The sequence below is a fragment of the Molothrus ater genome, chromosome 14 (genome assembly GCF_012460135.2).
Source record: "Molothrus ater isolate BHLD 08-10-18 breed brown headed cowbird chromosome 14, BPBGC_Mater_1.1, whole genome shotgun sequence".
NCBI lineage: Eukaryota > Metazoa > Chordata > Aves > Passeriformes > Icteridae > Molothrus > Molothrus ater.
The window spans coordinates 2,410,671-2,435,842 of record NC_050491.2 but is presented as its reverse complement, the minus strand read 5'-3'; the positions used below and the strand labels follow the sequence as shown (position 1 = coordinate 2,435,842).

Genomic DNA, 25,172 nt, shown 5'->3' with positions numbered 1-25,172 from the left:
ATGCTGTATTTGCTTTCCAATAAATTCAAGCAAGGATAAGCTATTAATTCAAACCCAGAAATAGAAAATGTACAAATTCATATTGAAAGAGTCTTTTTAATGGGAATTGTTATCAAGCTTTCAGGCATTAGGCAGAGGAGGGAAGCCTGTACAGATATATTGTGTAAGACAATTGTTTTTCATGGTAGATTTTCATGGTCTACCCTGGTGTGCTTAAAGCTTTTTGTTCTCTGCCAGCAAACACAAAGGGAGAACTGTGAATTTTTGCAGAAGGATGAAATTTTGTTTCCATTACTACGAACGTGATCTCATTGACTTAACAAATTGAGTAGGAAAGGCCTGTTTCTAATAATGGCCTCTCATCTCTTGCTATAAACTTTGTAAGATGAACTTTTTTCTTTTTAAATTACTGGAAAGCAGACTGTCTTGATTGCTAATGAAATGCAATACTGTGCTGCCTTGTTCTTATTCAAGCTTTACCCTCCAGGAGTCAGAACAACTATAACCTGAGACCAGGCTTTAAATTTCATTTAAAACTCTATTGGGAAGAATTATATTGATGTAAAAGAAGACATTTCTGCAAAATTGTAGGCTGTTACCAGTTAAATTAATTGTGAGCGGAGAACAGCAGTTTAAAGAATACATCTCTTTTCTTTAAATGGACTTTAAATATATCTGGAGTTCTATTTCAAAACTACCTGTAGTGTAGCACAGTCTAGTGAGGAATAAAATCCCTGCAGAGAGATTAGTGAGAATCTGCAGCAAATGAAGACCATCTGCATGACAATATTCTTATTTTCTCCTGAGAGGCCTCTCCCAGGAAAACCTGCACTTTGTCATGTTGGTTGTCACTGGAACACACGTGGCAGTAGATTCATCTTTATCAAGAGCAAAATGCCACCCCAAAATGGAGTTTCAGTGTCTCTGAAGGCAAAGTGGAGTTGTTTGGTTATACAGGGGAAGGGATTTGAGATTTCCACAGTTCCCATCTGTTAGAAGGGGAGCTGTGGCTGAAGGACTCTCAGGCTGCTCTGGACAAGTTCCAGAGGAATGCTTGCTGTAGGACCTGATCTTTGAGCTGCTTTCTCTTTTCAGTCACTAACAAACCAGCACTGACCTCACCCAGGTGCCCTCAGATCTCATGTATCTCCTCTCAGGAGTTACCTCAGCTATGCTGTGTTGAGAATTTTGATGTGTTTTTTATAATGTATTTCATAGGGAACACATGGGGGAAGAGGAGAAAATTAATTCCTTCCTCATTTGCATTTAAATCTTTAGCCTAAAACACTGTCTGAAAAAACTAACAGCACAGATTCAAAAAATTAACTTACATTTTATTCTTTAAATCTGTAGTTTACAAAATTATTTTCAAAACCCAGTTACTCTGCTGGGTGAAGTTTGTACTTCCACTATTTGCCATAACTTGTAAAACTGGGAATGTTGATCCTGGGACAGTCATTAGAACTTCTGGAAGTCTGTCTTCCCCCTTGAATTTGGACTGAACTTAAGAATGACTTTATCATTCTTTCAGCTCAAAATCTGCTTTTATCCAGTTCATCTACAGTTTTTTCCCTGGGCTTTCAGCTCTGACAGATGTCCCTAAATACAATTGAGATCTAAGTGAGTATCCAAAACATTTGGTGGAGAGAGCTGAAATATCTGTATCAATCTGGTTTCTGGTTTTTGTTTCTTCTCATGTAAAATAATTTGTCATCTCCTCACAAGTTTTTTCCAGATACTAAAAATAAGCCCAACCTTAAGCAAAGTCAACTTGCTGTAAAGTATTTTAACATCTGCTGTGATTGTAAGATTGTAGGTCATAGCATACTTGTTCAACTGCTAAAAAAGTTGTGTCCTTATTTTCAAACCTCAACAGTTAGGAGCAGTTTGAATTAAGAAATTCTGTTAATTTTGTGAAGTTTGTCTGTAAATTGCCTTTCTTGTGAGAATAAGTGAGCAATGTAACAATGGTGCACTAACAAGGAATTTTATGTTTTCTGTGAGATTTTCCATTTTTTCTTGTGCTACAGTTGTGCAAATAAAAAACTGCTGAAGTTGCTGTGTTTACATATCCATCTGTTTGGGGTTTCACATCTAGAGGGGCCACCACTGTTGACACACTGGGTGATAGGTGGTGGATGTGACTTTTTGTTTGAAAACCAATATTTGTACAGTAATTTGTAGTGTCTTATAGACTGTACAGAAAATCTTTTGTGCTGCTGTGCCAAACCCCAGGGTTTATGCTGACACCAAGTTAATATTTGGAGTGATGTTGCAAATGGGAAGCATTATTTAAATTTTAGGGGAATATGAACAGAAACAAAGGAGGGGTTGGTTTATTTCCTTTGATTTCCTTGGAGCTTTGATTTAATCCATCCCAGTGAGTCAGTGTTAGCAAAGTGCAGGTGAGTGGTTTCCTGTGGAACAGAGCTGCTTCACACTGAATACTGCCAGCACCACAAAGGGCAAACAGCTCCAAATGATGACACAATTTGGTAGCCCTGTGTGTGCCATGCATTTCCTGGGCTTGCCATGCTGTCCTGAGAGCTCAGCTCACTTCAAGGGCCTTTGCAGTGTAGTTTGTTGAGGATAGAAATCCATATTTAAAAGGAGGCAGTGAGAGAGACAAAGTAACCCTGCAATCCCAGCAGCAAGGATTGAACATCCTGCTGGAAATGAAGAACCAACTCACCTGCACTAAGTGCTCAAGGACTAAATGTAACAGTAGAGCAATTTCAGACAAAAATAGTCCTGCTCCATAGATGTTTTCATGCAAATGGTCTAACTGGTGTGCTCCTGCTTTCAGGCCATGAATATTTTGGTTCCCTTCATGTTCAAATATGCAGTGGACAGCCTGAACGAGGTGTCTGGGAACGCGCTCAACCTCGGCGATGCCCCCAGCACCGCGGCCACTCTGGCAACTGCTGTCCTCGTGGGCTGTGAGTGCACTCCCCATCCTGCCTGGGGCTGCAGGGAGGGAGGGAGGGAGGGAGGAGAACTCAGAGCTTTTTGCATTGCTGGCCATCACAGCTGGGTGTGAATCACAGAATCATGGAGTGCTTTGGGCTGGAAGGGACCTTAAAGGTCATCTGTGGGCAGGGACAGCTCCCTGTCTGCTCCCAGGCTGCTCCAAGCCCCAGTGTCCAGCCTGGCCTTGGGCACTACTGCCAGGGATGCAGGGGCAGCCCCAGCTGCTCTGTGAACCTGTGCCAGGGCCTGCCCACCCTGCCAGGGAACCATTCCTAATTCCCAATATCCCATCCATCCCTGCCCTCTGGCACTGGGAGCCATTCCCTGTGTCCAAGGCCACAAGCTGTGCTCCAAGCCCTGTCCATCCCAGCCTTGGACACTTCAGGGATCCAGGGGCAGCCCCAGCTGCTCTGGGCACCCTGTGCCAGGGCCTGCCCACCCTCCCAGGGAACAATTCCCAGTATCCCATCCATCCCTGCCCTGTGGCAGTGGGAGCCATTCCCTGTGTCCTGTCCCTCCATGCCTTGTCCCCAGTCCCTCTGCAGCTCTCCTGGAACCAAACCCACCTAATCTCAGCCCTGCTATGTCTGGAAAGCATAATAGTATCCATGTGCATTGCCCTGGCCATATGGCCTATCCAAGTACAGTCATCAGCCTCCACCCTCCTACCTATCCTCATGCTAGCATTTAGACCCTGAAAGGTGCTCTGGGATCTCCCTGGAGCCTTCTCCTCTCCAAGTGAGCACCCCCAGCTCTGCCAGAGCCCCCAGAGCAGAGGAGCTCCAGCCCTCAGAGTGTTGGAACAGTTTCATAGTTACACTGTGTTGATGTCTATTCCTAATATTCTCTGACCTTGCTTCTAGTATTCCAATTAAAAAATGAAATAATGCTTATAGAAATTATTCTTGATTATAAATCTTGCCCTTTCTTATAACCAGCTATAAAAAGAAACTGATTTAAATGTGTGCACAATGGTTTATAAATGAAAAATGGCATAAAGCTTGGGCCAATTAAGTATAAATTACCTTTGAACTAAAATTGTTGAAAATATATAAAGAATGAGTCTAGTGTAATTTCATGCATGAAGGGAAGTTGAAAATATAATTATTTTCATTTTGTAAACTTTTTCATTCCTTTTTAGATGGTATCTCAAGAGCTGGGGCAGCATTATTTAATGAAGCAAGAAATGCAGTGTTTGGGAAGGTAGCTCAAAATTCAATCAGGAGGATTGCCAAGAATGTTTTCCTGCACCTTCACAACCTGGACCTGGCTTTCCACCTGAGCAGGCAAACAGGAGCTCTGTCAAAAACCATCGACAGAGGCACCAGGGGCATCAGCTTTGTCCTCAGTGCTTTGGTGTTTAACCTGGGACCCACAATGTTTGAGGTGGCTCTGGTCAGTGGAATTCTGGTAAGTGTGGTTTAGTCATTGTTGGAGTTGTCTCATTTAGGAATGGTGCTCTTACCAAAGTCTACTGAGTACTAATAATAAGAATAATTGAATTTATAAGGTGGAAGCAACTACTTTAAAAGAGAGCAACCCATAGTTTTCAAAGATCTGTTGCTTTAAATAAGCTTATTTGGAATTATTTTCACATTTGAAACCTGTCTTCAGCCAGTTGCATTTATGTGGACAGTTTTTAATGTTTTTCTTCAGAATTGTTGGAAAAATGAGATCAGAAAAGTAAACTGTGCACACAAGTGTCAAATATACCCAGGTGAATAGTGAGGAAACAGGATAAAAATGTTGTGGTTCAGTGTATTCAGAATAGAGGAGGGAGTGATTATTGGTTCTTTCCTGAATACTGATCTGGACTTATCCAGAAGTTAAAAGTGAAAATTAGCTTTTGGAAAACAGGCTTCTCCTGGCAGGTTTTAAGCCTAATGCCCTGAAATTTGAGCTTCTACAAAATAAATCACACGTTCTGTCTTTGAAGTCAGGATCTTTGGGTGTTATTTGGATGCAAAAATCTGAATCATGATTATGTATCTCAGCTTAAATTAAAACCAAGAATCTTGTTCTGTTTATTGGCCTTTTTGGAAAGACTTAATCAAGTTTGAATGGAACAGTGAAATGCCTGTTGGGTTCCATTTTCTAACCAGTGGAAATTGCAGACCAGGCTGGCTGTCAGCCAACCCTCCTTAGGGCTTTTCTCTCCTGATGTGCCCTGAAGTACAGAAAATGCTTCCTAAGTTGTTTTGCAAGGCCATTTATTTCTTCTTCTACAGTCCAGCTTTCTTTCAAAATCCACTGAAAAAGCATAGAAACAAATACTTATTTGTGAAAACAGCACAAGCATCAGCAGCATTTATGTTTTATAATGTGAAAAATAACTTTGCAGTATTATATACTCTAGCTCTTGGTTATTGCCTCCAATCTTTTCATCTAAACCCTTCTTGCTGCTTTCCTTTTGAGTTTAAGCCTTTATTTAGCCTTAAGCTGTTCAGAGCAGGGATTGTGTTGGGAGGGACCATCATTTCTTGTCTTAAAATTAGAATAGCTTAGCTGGAGACATCAGTGAAGTTTTGAAAACAAGAATGATCCTTTTTTTATTCTTATTTGATTTTAAATCTTGCAGTATTACAAATGCGGGGCCGAGTTTGCTTTGGTCACTCTGGGGACCCTGGGAGCCTACGCAGCGTTCACCATAGGAATCACACAGTGGAGGTAAGGCAGGCCCTGCCCTCCTGTTCCTCAGGGTGCTTGGGATGGTGCTGCAGTGGCTGCCTGGAACAGAGGTAGACAGGATTAAGAGAATAAAGTGGGAATTTATTAAAGGCCTTCAATAGGTTCACCTTGGGCAGTGCAAAAGCCACCAAGGACACACCCAAGATGGACGATGGTCACGAGTTTTTCAGACAAATATAAGTTTGGTCCATTTACATTTCTGGGGTTAATCCTCCAATTCCAGCTTCAGGCAATGAAGTCATATTCCCCCAGTTTGCTCCCCCCAAACCACTTTTATTGATACTTTTTGGAGGCTGAGGCAGTAGAGTCTCTTTGAATCTCAGGCCTAGAGGAACTGTTTTGTCTGACCAAAATGTTAACTATTCCCATAGTTAACTCGATATGGAGTTTAGAGTTATACACTAATGCAGTACAGGGTTTGAAAAATAGAAAAGCCAAAATCCTAATGCATCAGTGAGTGGATCAAACCTTCCTTTCCCAGGACAAAGTTTCGGATAGAAATGAACAAAGCTGACAATGATGCCGGTAACGCTGCCATTGACTCGCTCCTGAATTATGAGACTGTAAAGGTAAGGCCACTCTTTACTACCAGGCTCTTTGTCTTGCTTCTGTCAGCCTTAGGGAAGTGAGTCATAAGATTCATCTTTAAAGGGCTGCATATTTGGAGCAATAACATATTTTTAAGCATTATTCATTTGAAGAGGAGTGCGTGGCACTGACAGAGTAGCAGGAAAGTTGTTAGCGGGGGCTGGAAAAAATCTCTTTGTTAATAAAGAATGAGAAGTTTCTTTCATGGCTGAATCACCTTGACCATCAATTTCTGCAGAGAGTAAACTTAGTCTTGAGGAGGAGGTTTAGGTTGAATATTGGGGAAAGGTTCTTCACCAAGGAGGGTGGTGGGCACTGAGCAGGATCCCAGGGCATGGGCATGGCCCTGAGGCTGCCAGGGCTCCAGGAGTGTTTGGACAGCTCTGTCAGGCACAGGGTGGGATTGTTGGGGTGTCCTGGGCAGGAGCTGGGCTGCATGATCCTTGTGGCTTCCTTCCAGCTCAGGATAGTCTGTGATTGCTTCCTTCAGTAGCTGGAACTGTTGGAGAGGAGCTGTGTGTGTGGCAGTGCACTCAGTCTGTTCTTACTGGATTTTACAGCCACTTAAGTTTGTCACTGTCACATTTACCATTTTTGTTTGTGTTGTAGTATTTCAATAATGAAAAGTACGAAGCCCAACGGTATGATGAGTTCCTGAAGACCTATGAAAAAGCCTCCCTGAAGACTACCTCCACTTTAGCTCTCCTCAACTTTGGCCAGAGTGCCATTTTTAGTGTGGGTTTAACAGCCATCATGGTGCTGGCCAGCCAGGGCATTATTGCAGGTAACTCACTTCTCTGTAAGCCTGAAATGAGTCTCCTTTACCTCAGGTCATCCACAACAGAGGTGTTAGTCTTAATTAACTGAGGATTGATGTGATAGTTCATTTTGAGACTTTTTGGTTGAGAGTTTTTTGCTTAAGTTTTGTCTATGTATTTCTGCTTCTTGGAGTATTATTAATTCCATTCTATCTCTCTCTCAATGGCTCTCTCAATCATACCATGATTTTATCAAAAACATTATAAAAGTTTAGCAGTTAAAGAAAAATCCCAAGAAAATGTCACTTTAGGAAGTTTTTCTTAAAGGTTTTTGAAAGGCACTTCTTTAGATAAAAATATTTCTGTGGACATTGTACAAAGATCTTTTCTTTTTGTCCTTCTCCCTTCCCATTTTGGCAAGACTCCATGTATGTATACCCCTGTGCTTTGTCTCCAGTAGTTTTGTTACCAATAATTCACTTTCCTTCCATTAATAAGGGCACATTATTAAAAGAATTGCTTCCATCTGTTCTACACTTGTCTAATTTACTACATAAAATAAAGCCTGCTTGATTAGGAAGACAGAGCACAAGCTTCAAATACAGAATTGGGATGAAGCTCTGCTAAAGCAAGGTGGTTTTAGAGTAAAAATAATGATGCTTTAAAGACTGTTAACATCCAGAAGTGTTTGAAGGGCAGACCTTTATACCATGTGCTCTTTCTTGCATCTGCTTTGCCCTTTTTAAAGATGCCAGGGCAGGGAAGGGTTACACTGAACAGATCAGTCAGTAGGTGCAGTTTATAGCTGTTCTTAGGAAGATTTAGAATAGCTTGAAGCAGGATGGTAGACACATGCCTTTAAATCATCTTTCTGGGCCTGTTTCAGCTGAACTGACCTGCCACTTACCTTTAGCTGCTGTGACATCCTGAGCCTTCCCTTGATCAGCCTGTTTGATACCGAGCTGCCCAGAGCCTCTCAGTGTGTTTCAGCAGCTCTGTGGTACATACAGTGTGAAAGCTCTGTCTTGATCATGACAGAATCTATCATTTGGATTTGTCTGTAATTGTACTTAAGATTGTCTTTCCTGCTTTGTGCTTCTATAAATTATTTCCTTGCCTTTTAACTTCCTCAGGCCTCTCTGGATTTTACAGTCTGATGTTGTATGTGCTGCTTGCCTTATTTGCCACTGCTATTAGATCTTTTTTAAAGTGAAATCCACACAAACATTGCCATTCCTTTCAGGCACCCCTATAAAATCTGGGAATCCTTTCTGGAGTTTTGTTTGTTATTTAAAAATCTGGGTTTAGAAATGGAATGAAAGAAATTAGGTTTGATGGACTTGATTCTTTCTTTTGGTGCATCCTAAAAGGAAAACTCTTCAAGTCTCCTTATTCTCTCACACCCCTTTTGTTTTAAGGCAGCCTTTCTGTTGGAGATCTGGTAATGGTGAATGGATTGCTGTTCCAGCTTTCTCTGCCCCTGAACTTCCTGGGAACAGTGTACAGAGAGACAAGACAAGCACTGATAGATATGAACACCTTGTTTACACTTCTCAGTGTAGATACCAAAATTAAAGTAAGTAGTAGCTTATTTTCCTAAAGTATCTGGGCATTTAACAGTGCTGTTAGTGGCAATGCCATCGTTTTACCATGTTCTCATCTTCCAGCTTTAATTTCTATTCATGAAAGAGTTGTTGTGTGTGAGGTTGCTGTTCTGCCTCTTCTTTAAGTGCAGTTACTGCAATAAGTTGATTTTTTTTTTCTTGCAGAGAAGCAAAAATTGCTTCATGGAAGCTGTGTTTGTATTGAGATTTTTTTATTTAAGTATTCATGCCTCGTGCTTGAATTTTTATTGGTAATTAATGATGCAGAATATATTGCAAAAGAAGTTATGAGGCAGAGTGTTTACAGCAGGAATTTTTACCTCCTTTGGGGAAAAGGAGGAGCAAACCAATGTCACTTGTGCAGCAAATTATGATTATTTTCCACATATCTGAGCTGGAGTGTCTGTTTGCCTTTTTCTGAGGTGGGGAAGGGACTGTTGATCTTGTTGAAGTGTTGGAGATCATTTCTGGGCAGCAGATAAAGTGGAACTCTTCTTTTCCTAGGACAAAGAGCTGGCTCCACCCCTGCAGATCACCCCCCAGACTGCTTCCATTGCCTTTGACAATGTGCATTTTGAATACCTGAAGGGGCAGAAAGTCCTTGCTGGAGTGTCCTTTGAAGTCCCTGCAGGAAAGAAAGTGGCCATTGTTGGAGGTAGTGGGTCAGGGTGGGTAAATGGACTAAATATGCCAATCAATGCAGAATTTAGTTTCTTAAATGTGGTGCTGCTTGTGTTTGCTTTTTATTGTTTGTACATCGTTCCTGATTGGAGATTGTAAATGGCAAACCAGGATGTAACATTAACTTCAATTCTTTTCAATTCCAGGAAAAGCACCATTGTGAGGTTATTATTTCGTTTCTATGAACCTCAGAAAGGAAACATTTATATTGCTGGACAGAACATCCAAGATGTCAGTCTGGAAAGTCTGAGAAAGGCAATAGGAGTTGTGCCTCAGGTATTCCATGTTTCCTTCTCCCCAGACCCTCCATTGGAACAGTAATTCTATCTATTGTCACAGTGCTTCTCAGTATCTGGCACCGTTCAGTGAAGGCCACTCCTAATGCAGTGGTGTTGCATGGTGACTTTCAAAGGAACTAGACTTTCTTCCCCCAGGAAATATTATGGTTTTATATGCATCATCATATAGATCCAATTTCTGAAATGTGTTTAAACCTCCCCATGAGAAACTGCCTCCAGCTTTAAGTGATTTAGCTTTATAGTTGATTACCACCCCTAATGAGTTAGCAAAGTGGTGAAACTATGCATGACATACATATTTAGGACACAAAATATATTAATCCCTTTTTTGGGAAAAGAAATGTCCCCAAACACTTTTACCTTCAGGCTGTGTAAAGAAAAATACAAACCATTCTGTGTTGATTCTTTCACAGGCTGGGGACTGTAGCAGGCCCTGGTTTTGCAAGGGCCCCATGGCATGCAGAAGCCTAAAGATAGGAAATGCCAAGGCTTGGTGAATGGGCTAGAAAGGCCCTGCTCCACCTTTGGAGCCCTGCTTATCTCCCTGTAACCCTATAGGTCACTTTCCTTTAACCCTTGCCATTGGACCATTTCTGATCCCCCTGTATATATGTGTGGGGTTCCACAGCAATGTCTTTATTGATTCTTCTGTGAATCAATAAGACAGCCCTATATAAATGGCTGGTTTAGCCTGGTTCTGGTACAAGAGCTGCCCTGGAACCCTTCTCAGAAGAATCAATGAAGACATCACTGTGGAACCTCATACAGCCTTCTCCTCTCTCTCCCTGCATCTGCCTGCCTGGGCACCTAGCAAGCTAAGAGCTGAAATCACAAAGAGCTGATAATCACTAAGGAGCTGATATCCCTTAAGCTTGCCTGTGGCTGAGAGCTGCTTGGGAATTTGGACAGTCTGTCCCATAAAGGACTGAGCTATCTGGACCCTGCAGCCTGCTGGGGACACCCTGAACCCAGCAAGGCCGATTTAGGGGACAGTTCTGAAGGTGATATTCATCATTTCTTCTTTCAAATGTGCTTCCCACCAATGCAGGATGCTGTTCTCTTCCATAACACCATCTACTACAACCTGCTCTATGGCAACACGGAGGCCACGGCAGAGGAGGTGTACGCGGTGGCCAGGCTGGCAGGGATCCACGATGCCATCCTGAGGATGCCCAATGGCTACAACACCCAGGTCGGGGAGCGAGGACTCAAGCTCTCAGGTTGGCTCCCAGCTTCTTTGTATCCCTTTTGCTGCCTCAAAGTTTCATGCAGAGTTTAGTGCTCAGGTTTGCTTTTAGTTTATTTAGCTTATAACACAGAATCATTAAGGTGGGAGAAGATCTCCAAGATCAAGTCCAACCTTTGAGTAAATGCCATCATGCCCATTAAACTGCATCACCAAGTGCCACATCCACTCCTTTTTGGAACACTTCTAGGGATGGTGACTCCACCACTGCCCTGGGCAGCCTGATCCAATGCATGACCCTTCAGTGAAGAAATCTTTCCTATCATCCAGCCTGAGCATCCCCTGGCCCAGCCTGAGGCTGTTCCCTCTCCTCCTGTCCCTGTTCCCTGGAGCACAGCCTGACCCCCCTGGCTGTCCCCTCCTGGAAGGAGCTGTGCAGAGCAAGAAGGTCCCACCTGAGCCTCCTTTGCTCCAGGCTGAGCCTCTTTCTCAGCTTCCTCAGCTTCTCCTCATAGGACTTATGTTCCAGACCCTTCCCCAGCTCCATTCTCTTCTCTGCACACTCTCCAGCCCTTAATGTCCTTGTAGAGAGGAGCCCAAAATACCTACCTGGAAAGGCTGAATATTAATATGAAGGTCTGCAGTTCAAGGCAGCTGTAGTCTGCAAGATGTTCAAAGGAATGTCTTTTCAGGGGATAGTGTTAAATGAGGTTGTAAGTGAGGCTGCTGGTGCATCTAAGTAAAATTATTTTTCTCATGATCTGTTTGGGTAGTGGACTAGAATTGGGAAGTTTGTGTGTTTTAGGGATGCAGTGGGTGCAGACACAGGTGCTGCCTGTTGCAGGGGCAGTTCTGAGGGGATTTCTTTCTCTGCAGCTGCTGCAGTCAGGAGTGCTGGTGCCTTTGAAAAAGGGGGTCAGAGGGTACAGCCTGTACCCAGAACGTGAGTGCAGGAGAAAGTGTGCATGCTGCAGAAGGGGATTATGCAGAGACCTAAAAGAGAAATAAAGTATGTGAAGCACAGATCTGGGTGAGGGAATAGAAGGTGCTAAATAGGTACTGGCAGAACTGAAGAGAATCGTGCTAACAATGAAAGATTTGTCTTGTGCTGCCTGTCTCCCCACACTCATAATTGCTGGAAAGAGGATTTGACTGACAATAGGTTTGAAATGTCTTGGTGTTGACAGAAGAATAGAATGGTTTCAATTGGAGGGAATCTTCTAAAAATCATCTAAACCAACCCCCTGCTGTGAGCAGGGGCATCTTGCACTAGACCACGTTGCTCCATGCCTTAACCTTATGTTGAGGTTTAGATTGGATTTTAGGAAAAAATTCTTCATCCAAAGGTTTGATCAGGCTTCTCAGGGCAGTGGTGGACTCCTCATGCCTGGAGGGATTTAACAGCTCTGTGGATGTGGCACTTGGGGACATGGGTCAGTGGTGGCCATGGTGGCTGGGGGAACAGTTGGGCTCCATGGTCTTGTGGGGCTTTTCCAACCTGCCATGATTCTGTGTCCCTTTCTGAGTCTGGAGCATTGTGTGTGGCTGTGTTGGAGTTTCCTGCTCACCTCGTGACTCCTGTAACAGAGCCTTTCAGAAAATGGTTCTGCCTTTCCTCCATCCCTCAGTTTGTGCTGCCACTGGGATGGTCATAAGCACCCACCTGCCAGTGCTTCCACAAAGGTGGTGTTGAGAAAGGTAAGGGAATTGTGTTCTTTTACTGCTTTGTTTGTATTTAAAGAAGAAAGAGTATGTAAAATACTCAGGAGAAAGACAATGGAATTCTTACGAGCTCTGAATAAGCACCTGCCACTGAAAGAAGAGCTTCAATTTCTTATTTTCAACAATTAGGTGAATATTGACAAATAGCAGTGGTAAACAAGCTTCAGGAATGTGTGCAGCCAGGGTACAGGAGTCTCAGGCCAGTGCTCTCAGAACTGGTGTCATTGTTCAAAGGATTGGAGATATCAAATGAAAAGCTCTGAGTTCCTTCAGTGGCTGTGTAAAATGCTACTGCTAATTGGAATCTATAGTTCTCTCAGTAGTAGATTGGCTCCCTAAATTCTTATAAAGAGATGTATTGGATTCATTTCAGAATCAGTTTGTGGGATTTTTTAAGTTGGGTGAGGCTTCCTCAAGTCTAAGGAGAACACAAAGTCCTGCCTTGTTCTGTTACTTTGTGGCAGGAATAGGGTGAGTAAAAGCTGCGTGAGTTGAAGTGATTCTCTTTAAAATCCAGGGGTTTATGTGCACAATGGAAAAACAAGATTTTAGCTGCAATGACAGATTTACCAATTGAAGTGGTGATGTAGCATTTTGTGCAGTTCTTACTGTTCTCAAGGATTGATTCATCAAGAGTAAAGAGTGAAAAACAAGTTGTTTGGGTTGTTGCAATTAGAACCCACATCAGTGTTGGCTAAGAGATGTGTAATAGGCAGAGCTGCAAATCCCTGACTCTGTGAATGGAACAGTTTCTGTGCTGCTGCCCTGAGTGTGAATGGGGAACAACATTCCCTGCAACTCTGGGGGATCTGGTTACTGAAATGTGTCTTTCAAACATGGATATTGTCAAGCTGTGAGTTTTGAAGATGCTGTACAGGGGAGGGAGGGAGGGAGAGCACACTAAAACAGACTGAGTAAATCAGACAGTTCTAATTGCTCCTGGGTTCTGCCAAAGACAGTTTAAAATGTGAACTGCAGCATTACCAGCAGCCTTTTAAATGCTTTATGAAAGCATGTTCTCTCCTGATAGGAAAGGAACATTAACAAGAATATAATGGTACTAAATGGAATGTTTTGAAGTCTTGCATAAAACAAAGGAGGACAAGTGCACAAATGTGACGTGTTTGCGTCGCGTACCAAATGTTTAGCAGATTTTAAGTTCTCAAATGCACCTGTTTTCCTGTCTGTAAAAGTTGCCCTGAGTTATTCTTGAGTAGATATTGGCTGTAAGAATTGTTTAGGAAGGAAACTAGTCTGAAACTGGGTTATATCAGAAACCACCAGGCTGTAGATTGCAGGCTGATGGTGGTTTTCAGTCCAATATTAACTGTTCTTGAGTGAAATTTGCCATTATGGGGTGGGAAGTTGGATGAATATCAAGGAGAGATCTGAAAGACACAATGTGTGAGCAAGATGCCTGAAATCCAATACAGCAGGTGTGGAGAGAGCAGTGGTGAGAGAAAACTGCATTTGTGAGTGCAGAGTTACTGGATGGAGCAGAGCTCAGCCCAGGTGAATGGGCTCCTACTCCCAGGTGTACAGAGTGAGTAACTGTACAGCATTGTTACTGTGCCAGACTCTTGCCTTGGAGCAGATAGAAAATAGTTCTCTGTCCTTTTCCAAAAGGATGAGCAATCTTGAATCACTAAATTTACCAGGGAGCAGGAACTTGTGTGCTATCTTATGTAACATGTCAGACATTTGTCAGCAGTGACTATGATGTCTATTAAAAAAAGGAGAAAAAACCCAACAACCAACCCTTCAAAATCATGTCTGCTGTTGAATTTAGACTATCACAATTGTAACTTAATCTTTTTTCTTTTTTTTCCTCTTTCCCCCTCATTCAGGAGGAGAAAAGCAAAGAGTTGCAATTGCTAGAGCAATGTTAAAGGAGCCACTTATTTTTCTCTATGATGAAGCCACATCATCTTTAGATTCAATTACAGAAGAGGTAAATTGGGATAAAAAATTCTAGAATTTAAGTGATACAATGATGTTCGATTCTGATGCTTTTCCTTGTTCTTTTCCTCTCAGAATTCTGTTCTTTTTCAAGTGTTTTCTCAGTATTATTAAGAGATGCTGTGTTGAAGCTGTTACCCTAAAGTGTGGAGCAGAGATGCCCAGTCCATCTACCTGGAGATAGTGAGAGATGTCAGCTGTCTCTGGGATATTTTCTCTTTCCACTCTGGAAGTCCCATTCACCTTGACACATTCATCCCTTGCAGCTGGTGCAGCTAAAAAATCCCTCTAAATATTTGAGATATAATGCAGGACAAGCCCCCCTGGTTTGCTGTGCAGCAGATGCAGGTGTGACCTGCAGTGCTGGGTTCATTTCTGTTCATTCCACAGGAAGGGCTGTGACATGGATGTGGTGGCACTGTGACAGGAGCTGCATCAGCCTTCATAACAACATCTTTGCTTGAGCACAAAACTCTCAGCAGCAGCAGTAATTTCCCAAACTGATGCCATCAAAAATGAGCTAAGCTATGGCTCTGTTCACTTATGCAGATTGAGTGAATTTATTGACCTGGAATCACTAAATTACATTCATTTTCCAGATGCAAAGAATCCAGAGGATGAACTGTACATCCATATAGCACAGCTCTGAAATGTAGCACAGCCTCCTCGTGGGCCAGAAATGTCCACAGTTCTCACATTTTTCCTCTCTTGATTTGTTCTATCTGTGCTAGAGTCATAAGCAAAGCAGAAGGTTTCAGAGTAGAAATGCACTTGGAAGACAGCAAATGAAAATGAGATTTTTCCACAAGAGTATGCCTGGGAATGGAAATGTTTCCTGACAAAAAATTTCAGAGAAATAAAGTGGACACTTCACTTATGTTAGTGAGGGCACAAATTCCCCATCAGTGCTCCTTGCAGAGGGATGTGGTTTGGAAGGTGACATGGAGCTCACAAAGGAAACGATGGATGGATGGATGGATGGATGGATAGACAGATAGACAGATAGATAGATAGATAGATAGATAGATAGATAGATAGATAGATAGATAGATAGATAGATAGATAATTCCCAGAATTGCTCTGCCTCTTTGTTCCACATTAGCATAATCCTGAGAGGGATTTTTTTCTTTAACAATCATGGGAAAGCATTAATATTACAACCACGGGGAGTTCTTATTTTCAGATGCTTTTACTGCTGTTTGCTGCTTGTGTAGCATGGCTCCATGGGGAAGTTTTTCCTGAAATGAAGTGACACTTCTCTTCCTTTGTCCCTGGGGATGGCTGTGTTTTTCTGTGAATACAAGCTTTTTTTTTTCAGTTTGAGGCTTTAGCAAAACCACAGATATTTCATGCTTGGGACTCTTCTGTTTCTCCTGTACATACTCGTGGCTGTTTGTTATTGGGAAGCTGTAGCAGTACCAGAGATGATTTTCAAAACTTATTTACAGTCATTTGCATATTTCCAGCAGCATTTTATCTCTCCTCATCTCACTCAGGAGTGTGTCAGAGTTTGTGTCTATTGCAATCTTGCAGAACATTCTCAAAGCCATGAGGGCCATGGTGAAGCACCGGACGTCGATTTTCATTGCCCACAGGTTGTCCACGGTGGTGGATGCAGATGAGATCATCGTGCTGGATCAGGTGAGGGCTCCCCTGCTGCTGTGGGATATTCACATCATGTCAGGGTTTGGTTTAGGGACTCTTTGTGTCCAGTTGGAATTGTATTTCAATTGGGTTTGAATTGTAATACACTCCCACCAAGCTGCTGGAAGTTTCTTTTTTTGGAAATGAACCATGTTTGAAATTCCAACCCAAGCTTGGCATGTGTGACTGTCTTGTATGTTGTTATTTTTATGCCTTACTGTTGTATGTTTTAATCTATTTTTTTGCATGCTTCTGTCATCTGAAGTTTCCTAATGTGTTCCCCCAATTTATGCTTCACTCTCATTGCTCAGTGTCTGTTTTTCACCTACATCCATTTTTCCTCTCAGTGGAAGGAGAGGGGACAGCGTGTTCTGTTTCCATGCAGATAGAACTATTGCAGGATTGTTCAGCCTCATTGTGTTAAAAATCTGAGCACCATTCTCTGTTGTACCTGTAGAAAAGTGTGATTGTTCCCTTTCTAAGAAAAAAACAACATGTCTCAACGTTTGATTCCCTAATATCAGTGTTCAGCTGTTACCTCATACTCACCCAAAGTCCATTTTTTCTTTATTATCTGTATCTGGCAAGAGATTTAAAATAAACAAATGTCCTTAAGATAACTTCATAATTATTCTTTTAACTGATAATGCTGAAAGTACAGTGCTCTGATCTGCTGATAATAGATGTTAAATTTATCTCTGCATTCATTTTTATCAGTTGCTATTTATAAGCTTGTGCTCATAGGTGTCTTAGTGACTTAAAATACACATCTAAAAGCAAATAAATTATTCTTACACTACATTCAGTGATTTCAGGGACAATTAGAACTACATCTTTATGAAATAGTGACATTTGCTACACAAAACTCAGCTTTATATGAATCTCAGGATGAAGTAGTGGAATAAATCACTTGCTGTGCTCCATGGAGTTTTTATTTGTTTTTGATCTGCTTTGTTTTTTCAGCTTTTGCTGAAAAAGCCTCTCCCAAGGTGTATCCTTCCTACAAGTGCACGTTAAAACATCTCACAGACATTTTGTAACGTGTCACAAGGCAATTGGCAGCTTTTTGTTTTCCATGCAATTTTTCACAGCTTCCTGAGAGTGTGTTTTGTGTTGTAGTGTAACTGTTAAATTAAAAATAAAAGCACAGCCTCGAACTGTGAGGGAGCCAGGGTGCTTCCTTTGCTGAAGGATGGAATTGTGGATGAGGGAGGCAGGCCTGCCTTCTGCCATCCCAGCAGGATTGATGTGTTAGCAGCCAGGTAAACAAGGCTCAGGAGCAGGGATGACACAGGGTGATTGTGGCTGGTTTTGCTTAGCAATGGTAATCAGGGAATCACAATTCCAGCACCTTTGCTGGGGTAAAATCAGAATCATTCCTGGCTGAGTAAATGTTGGAGTAATGATACAGATCCTGATGCTGTGGAGCTGAGCAGAGAAGTTCCATTTTTAGGAACTTCTTTTTCTTGGTCAAGACTTACTAAAAAAATAGCCATAATTCAAAATCTGGTCTCTACTCCAAATTAATCACTTAAAGAATTTAAGTAAATTCTGCAGTTCTGTTGATCAAGTGTATGTTTATTCAGATTCCACTGGCATAACTGCTAATAGAAGTGCCAAGTCCCAATTTTTTTCCCAGCTTGTCCATCAGCAGATGTCACAAGGAGGTAGATTTAATTGTAGATCAGAATTTAGAACTGATATCAAATCCATGTAGTTGTCTGTATAATGAGAGGAAAAGTAGCTGGAGAATGAATTAATGTATCAGTTTAATTTGAAGTCAGTGAATGTGTCTCTCAAAGTAGAAAATTAGTTTGGTTTTTTGAAGAGTGTTGGTATTTCTCTGTAGGGTTGGAGTTCTCATGGGATTCTCCTCTCCAGCTCTTCCTTTCCATGCTGATAGTCAATAAATCATCTTTGCTCCTGAGAACAGCCCAGAGAACTGAACTGCTCACACAATTTTCATGGTGGTGATTGCAGTGATACAAGCTACAGAGCACCCATAAAAGCACAGTTGACACTAATTGTTTTCAGGATTTGATCTTAGATGTGCTTGCTTGTCTGCTATAAACCCCTCTCTGTCTGCTCTTCTCTTTTAACTCCTTCACCTGTGTTTGTTACTGAGCAAAGATAAATCCGTGTTTATTTTGGTACATTGATGTCACTTTGCAGGAGTAGTTAACACCTTGCTCCTCCTCATATAGAGGTCCACATTTCCTTTAGATAACTCCTCCAGTTTAAGTAGGAAACTTTACTTTAGATAACTCCTCCAGTTTAGGTAGGAAACTTTACTTTAGATAACTCCTCCAGTTTAGGTAGGAAGCTTTCCATGCTGTGGGCTTTAGATTTTGTCCAGATGGACAAAAGGCAGGTGCAGTCTGAGAAGAGCACAGCTCCTTGCTTTCAGCTGGCAGTGCCCACACAAGCGAGTGCACTGTGCAGTCAATCCTTCCTTGCTGTTTCAAGCTCTTTCTCATGAATGCCTGCTCTAATTCATACAGTGAAACTATGCTCCATAGGCTGGCCTGTTGCTAGAGATCTGGGAGTGTGGATTCCTGACTTCCTGCCCTTGTTTTGCAGGGTAAAGTTGCAGAACGTGGCAGGCACGCCGAGCTCCTGGCAAACCCCAGCAATCTCTACTATGAGATGTGGCACACCCAGAGCAGCAAAGTGCTCCACAGTCACAACCACCCAGACTGGGAGGAGAGACATAGCCACACATCCAAAGAGGAGGAGAGGAAGAAGCTAGAAGAAGAAATTATCAACAGTGTGAAAGGCTGTGGGAACTGTTCGTGCTGAATAGGATCCTGGATCTTGTATAGCAGGTTACAAATGCACAAGAATACAGTGAAATACAGCTCTTGTTTTTAAGTCAGCATTCAAAAACTTCTGGGTTTTGCAATTTTTGGATTTTACAGTTTCACAGAGGGACATAATTTCAACCAAAGGAGTTCTATTTTTGCATCTTTAGGAATCTCTAATATTCAGTGGCATCTGCAAGAGCTGAGCTTTTTCAAAAACTTTAAACTTCCCAAGCAAGGGTGTAATTTATGGCAATTTTTAGGCATTGATAAATTCTCCTGGTAGTTGCCTGATGTGGATTATTAAATTGTAAACAGATTTGTCCTTGATTTACATTATTTCTCATCATTGATGGTTGATAAATGCGTCATGTTTTAATTGTAATTGGGCTAATTTGAACTCATTTGCTAGTGAGGAAGATGCCTTTTAAATTCTTCAGTGGTGTTCTGGTTTAAAATCTTCCTTGTAGAGAGCAAGAACAGCCTCAACAAAATATTAGACTTCTAGTAGCAAACTAAATATTGGAATTACCCCTCTCACCTTTCAGAAGCACCTTTCATACTGCACTATCAGGAAATGGATTGGTATTATTCTAAAGGAAAACTAACAGCATTTTTAGGTGAAAAATGAACAAATCTGAGTTCAGGATTCTGTATCCTCAGCATCTGCTGAAGTAGTCAAAGCAGAATGAAGTCATTCTTTCTAGTTCAGTCATGGTCTTAGGGAGCAATTAAGATTCAATAAAGACTTCCATAAATTTCTATTATCTCATTAATGTATGAGAAAATGACCTGGATAATGCTGAAAGCATTGCTATAATAATCTCCTCATTTCAACAGCCAAAACTTCTCCAGTGGGAGGAAAGCTCAGGCTCTGGGATCTGCAGGACACTGGGGGTGTGTCAGGTTTGGGTGGGGGCTGCAGGGGTCACGGCTGGGAGAAGGTGCCAGAAACTTCCCCTGTGTCCAGCAGAGCCAAGACTGAGCACATCACCAACAGGGCAATGCACTGCTGGGATCACAGATTTGGGAAGGGAGGAAAAGCCTTGGAAGTGTAAGAGCAACTGCAGCCAGAGAGAGCAGTGGGACATAGGAGAGGAGCAGCTCTGCACACACGAGGGCAGGGAAGAAGGAAGGGGCAGGAGGATGAGATTCCCTGCAGCCCATGGGGGTCCACAATGGAGCAGAGATCCACCTGCAGCCTGGGAAGGAGCCCTGGATGGAGCAGGGATGCACCAGGAGCCCTGGATGGAGCAGGGATGCACCAGGAGCCCTGGATGGAACAGGGATGCACCAGGAGCCCTGGATGGAGCAGGGATCCACCTGCAGCCTGGGAAGGAGCCCTGGATGGAGGAGGGATGCACCAGGAGCTCTGAATGGAGCAGGGATGCACCAGGAGTCCATGATGGAGCAGAGATGCACCAGGAGCCCTGCATGGAACAGGCATGCACCAGGAGCCCTGGATGGAACAGGCATGCACCAGGAGCCCTGAATGGAGCAGGGATGAACCTGCAGCCTGGGAAGGAGCCCTGGATGGAGCAGAGATGCACCAGGAGCCTAGGAAGGAGTGCATGATGGAGCAGAGATGCACCAGAAGCCCTGCATGGAGCAGGGATGCAGCTGCAGCCTGGGAAGGAGCCCATGCTGGAGGCAGGGGGATGTTCCCAGAGGAGGCTCTGGCCCTGGGGAAGCCCACCCTGGATCAGGCTCCTGGCAGAAGCCATGAGAGAGGAGCCTGTGGTGGAGCAGGTTTGCTGTGACCCCGTGGGGACCCACACTGGAGCAGCCTTTTCCTGAAGGAGTGCAGCCTGTGGCAAGAGGACACATGGGAAAAACACATTGAGGCAAGGGAAGAGAGTGAGGAGGAAGGAGCAGCAGGGACATGGTGATGAACTGACCACAGCCTCCATTGCCACCCCCTGCACTGCTTGGAAGGAGGGGGGAATTCTGAAGAGAAGTCGAGCCTGAGAAGAAGGCAGGGATGGGAGGAAGGTGTTTTAAGATTTTATTTCATTTTCTCATTACCCAAGTCACACTTGTAATTTGCAGTAAATGAAGTTAATTTCCCCAAGTGGAGTCTGGTTTGCCCATGACAGTAATTGCTGAGTTGTATCTCTCTGTCCTGCCTTTCCCACGAGCCTTTTGTTGTGTTCTCTCCCCTGCCCAGCTGGGTGGGCACCCAGCATCCAGCCAGGGTCATCCCACCACAACAGGGTTGTATTTTTAGGCCTTGTCTCTCCAGGGAAGTTCACCATCTCTTTAGCACAAGCTGTCCTGGTGTAATTCTTCATGTTAAATTTAAGAATTAAAATCTTTCTCTCGGATGCTGAAAAATAACTTTGTTATTTCTGAGGAATTACACCGGTATAATTACATTGATATAATTACATTTGTAAATCAGATGCAAGATTTCTCAGTGTGGGCACTAGGGAAGAGCTGAATTTGGTGCTTCTGGAAATTTAATTGCAAATAGCGTTTATTTTTTTGTTATACCCCTCCCCTACAACTAAAAATAGGAACATAACTTAAAAGGAGTGAAACCTTTTCTAGTTACTTGTTTTCTCTCTCTTAAAATGATGGATGAAAAACCAACCTGGCATCAATCTCCAGTTAAAAACGATTCTAAAAGCACTTTAATTTTCATCCTTGGAGTGCAGAAGCAAAGTGAAGTCCAGTTAATGTATTGGCAGTGCAGAATTCCAGCTTACAACCTTCCCTTTATTTTACCTAATTGTCTGCTGGTTGAGCTGCTGACAGCAGTGAGGGGACTGTAATGGTGCTGTTATCTCCCAGCTGCCAGAAATAGCAAAGGTTTATTGAAAATCTTATTTATGAGGAATCTCCCTTTCCTGCATTGTGACAAACCCCAAACTATGGCTCTTCCCCTGCTCTGCAAGAGCTGATTTTTGGAATTAACGTGTCTGCTGTTCATGCAGCAGGTAACAGGCAAAGGCTGTAAATAGTAATATTGCAGTCCTAAGATTGTTTTCCTTTCGGCACAAAGATGAGAAATTACTCTGGTCTGAAGTGTGGAGGGAAAGGGCTTTTCTCAGTGAAAAGGTTTCCATGTTCCAGGGCTTGGACACCCCAGAAGGTCCCTCCAGGGTGCACAGAATCAGGAATTGTCTGTGAAATGTCTGGAATCAAAAACCACTTAAATGCCAAGTCTGATTGTGTTTGTGAGGGACAATTTCAGGTGAACGCTGATGGATTTATCACTGTGGATGGGCTTAGCAAGGACTGAGAGGTTTGGGCAGTACAGGTCTGGAATGAGGATGGTTTTCAGGTGCTAAAAGCCAGGAATGATCAATAATTGTTTAAATCCATAGGGTTTGCAGGTCTAAGGCCATTACCTGTCCCTTTTGGTGCCAGTGGATGTGCTGCAGCTCGGGCCAGCTTCAAATGGAATGGCAGGAGGGAACTCTGGACAATGGCAGTTCCTAAACCAAGAGGCTGCTCATACAGTAAAATATGTATTTTAAAGAAGTGCACTGAGTTTCTGGAGATGACTGAAAACTTTCTCATGTCTTGGAATTGCTGGGTAAACTTTCCTGGCTTGGTGGTGGCTGTGTTGGGGTGAATTGCTGTGGAGAAGCTGCAGCAGTACTGGGTGAGTCTCCTGTCTGCTGCAGAGTCAAACTTGTGCTCTTTTTATTTTTTTTTCATTTAAATGTTGAGGTTTTTATTCTTGTACTGTAACTCCAAAGTGTCACCACTGAAGCAGATGCTTGAATCAGTGAATGAGAGAGTGGTGGCTTTGGAGAGACTCAGTGACCCTTAGGACAGTCTGCCTGGCACCTCTCAGGAAAGCCTTACAATTCTCACAGAGACAGATTGATCTGGGGGCTCTCCCCAGCCTCAGTGGATCTTGGTAATTCTGCTCTGCTGCAAACTCAAACATCCCTTTTCTAAACAGCAGCTTTTCATATTCTGGACTCGTAGCTGGTTGTTGTTCAAAATTCAAGTTATCTACTCCCATTATAAAATCTTTGCCTGCAATTTTAGAGTAGGAAAAGACATTTTTTTTCTCTTCACTTTCTGTTTTTAGAAGAAATGTGTTTGTAGAAAATGGACTTTAAAAATGGGCTGCTGCTTGCAGTGTGTAGTGATCTGTTAACTGTGAACTTAGAGAAATCAATCCTAATGTCCATGTAAAAACTTTTTAAGCTCAGGATATCAAGTCAGAACACACAAAATTTGGGCTATTTTAACCTCCAAGTTAGGAAACTTAAGGAGTTATTGGCAGGGAGGTTGTGCTTTTCCCAAGTGGATGTTCAAAGCTTACTCCTTGCAGATGATCCCTCAGGTTATCTCAGCTCTTCTGTTCCATGGAGGTACAGTTCCCTACATCTCTCAACACTGAGATTTTGTTCAACTTTCTTTTCAGAATGGAAATGTAAAACTTACATTGTACAGGAAGGTGATGTGTTCCAGAACAACACAAAGCTCAGCTGAGATGAGATTGTGTAACCCTTCTGCTGGAAGACTCCTTACCCCACTCCTGCCCTTCATCTGTGTGTAGATAATTCTTACTAAATAAAGGATTTATCTTTGTGAATAGAAATGGCCGTCCTGTCACAACAGCTCTTCCAGCTCTGCAGCAATTCCCAAAGGAAACAGTCACTGCTGTGGAATGTGAGTCTTAATTCAGCAATTGTTTGTGGTGCTTGGTGGTGCCAGTGGAGCAGGTAACCAATCCTGGGCTGTGGGTTGGCATACAGTGACTGAATTCCAGTGATCCATCAGGGGAGAGTTCATGCATCACACCAGGATTCTGCCCCAACTCAGCTTTCACACCCCCTACATTTGTGTGTGGAGCTGCAAAAGCAGGTGAGGTGTTGGCTGCATCCCCCTGATGGGAATGAACATGCTGCTGAGAAGCCTGACTGTGTTTTGCTTTAAAACACTGTATTTTTATAAATGTAAGCTCTTAACATGTGCTCAAAGTTTTAAGAAATCTGCTTGAACCCTTGACATGACAGTATAATCACTGACTGGATTTCTAATTGCAGCTGTAGCTCATTATCAAAGCAGAATGCAGGAAACATTTATTATGATATTATTATTAATTACTGCCCTGCACTGTATTGATCTGAGCCATGGCAGCATTGCCCTGCTGGCACTGAGCTCTGTGAGGTTGTGCACAGGGCATGGTGCAGGATGGATGGATGGATGGATGGACGGACGGACGGACGGATGGATGGATGGACGGACGGACGGACGGACGGACGGATGGATGGATGGATGGATGGATGGATGGATGGATGGATGGATGGCAGATCCTAGAGCAGCCTGGGGTGTTTCAGGTCTGGATGAACTTTCAGCTGCTATTTCTAAGTGTTCATTTGTTCTACCTTTAAATCCTGTAATGGTACAGTGCAGGAGTGCTCCATAAATGTTACTGACATTAATGGAATGGCCACATCATGGATCGAAGGACAAGAGGCAAATGATAAATAAATATATAATAATGTATAGAACAGATAGAACTCATCTACTTCTTGACTTTAGTGGATAAATCTGATGTCTTTATAAGAAAATCATTAAATGGTTAGTTCTTGAAAACTATCTTTTAAATTCCTCCCAGGTGACTTTTGACCCTTCTGCAGATGCTGGGACTAAACTCAGGGAATAGCCTTACCCAGCCTGGAAAAGCAGCAGAAACCTTGAGAGAGGACTTCTCCAGAGGCAGGTCTGCAGGCTGGGGTGAGGGATCTCCTCCAGGTGAGAAGTGTCAGTTGTACTAAATGGCACAGTGGATTTATTAGTTAAAAGAAAAAGAGCCAAAATGCTTTACTGGTCTTTGGGCAGAATTTAAAACAGCATCCCCAAAGCTGAAAGAGTCATGTAACAGCTCCCCACATTAATTTCCAGTTTCTAATGCCCTTTATAAAATTGTCACGTAGAGCATTTTAAGTCACACCAACATAAACTTGTAAAGCTCTCAGCCTTGTGCTGGAGAGGGAAAAGGAGACAAGTTCTTCCCCTCTATTATGGAGAAGAGTAAAGAGCCTGGAGCAGAATAAATCAGGTGGTGGGGTGTCTTTGAGTGCCTTGTGCAAGTGTCAGCTGAAGATTTTACTGGCCTTGAGCACACACCAAGAAATATTTAGAAAAGTGAGGTTGAACAGATGAAAAGTTTCCATATTGTACTTGTCAGAGAAAATGGAATATGAAGGTCAGTCTGTAGTTGGGAGGGACCCATTCAAGAACAGCAATGGAGGAATTATGGAATGGGCTCTGAGCTTTTAAAACATGGAAATGCATCTTCA

The 25,172-nt window shown here is 42.7% G+C and overlaps 1 protein-coding gene across 1 annotated transcript in view; it reads left to right on the top strand.

The window, feature by feature from the left end:
- The window catches only part of ABCB7 (ATP binding cassette subfamily B member 7), a 41,468-nt gene extending 18,004 nt beyond the window's left edge, over positions 1–23,464 (top strand). Inside the window, exons 5-16 of the mRNA XM_036401970.2 lie at positions 2,807–2,939; positions 4,112–4,380; positions 5,549–5,637; positions 6,140–6,227; positions 6,856–7,030; positions 8,423–8,580; positions 9,113–9,276; positions 9,436–9,565; positions 10,637–10,808; positions 14,344–14,447; positions 15,989–16,096; positions 18,680–23,464. Coding sequence (XP_036257863.1) covers positions 2,807–2,939; positions 4,112–4,380; positions 5,549–5,637; positions 6,140–6,227; positions 6,856–7,030; positions 8,423–8,580; positions 9,113–9,276; positions 9,436–9,565; positions 10,637–10,808; positions 14,344–14,447; positions 15,989–16,096; positions 18,680–18,898 — 1,809 coding nt within the window. The 3' untranslated portion in view covers positions 18,899–23,464. The remainder of the gene's footprint in view (positions 1–2,806; positions 2,940–4,111; positions 4,381–5,548; positions 5,638–6,139; positions 6,228–6,855; positions 7,031–8,422; positions 8,581–9,112; positions 9,277–9,435; positions 9,566–10,636; positions 10,809–14,343; positions 14,448–15,988; positions 16,097–18,679) is intronic.
- The last annotated feature ends 1,708 nt before the right edge of the window (positions 23,465–25,172 follow it).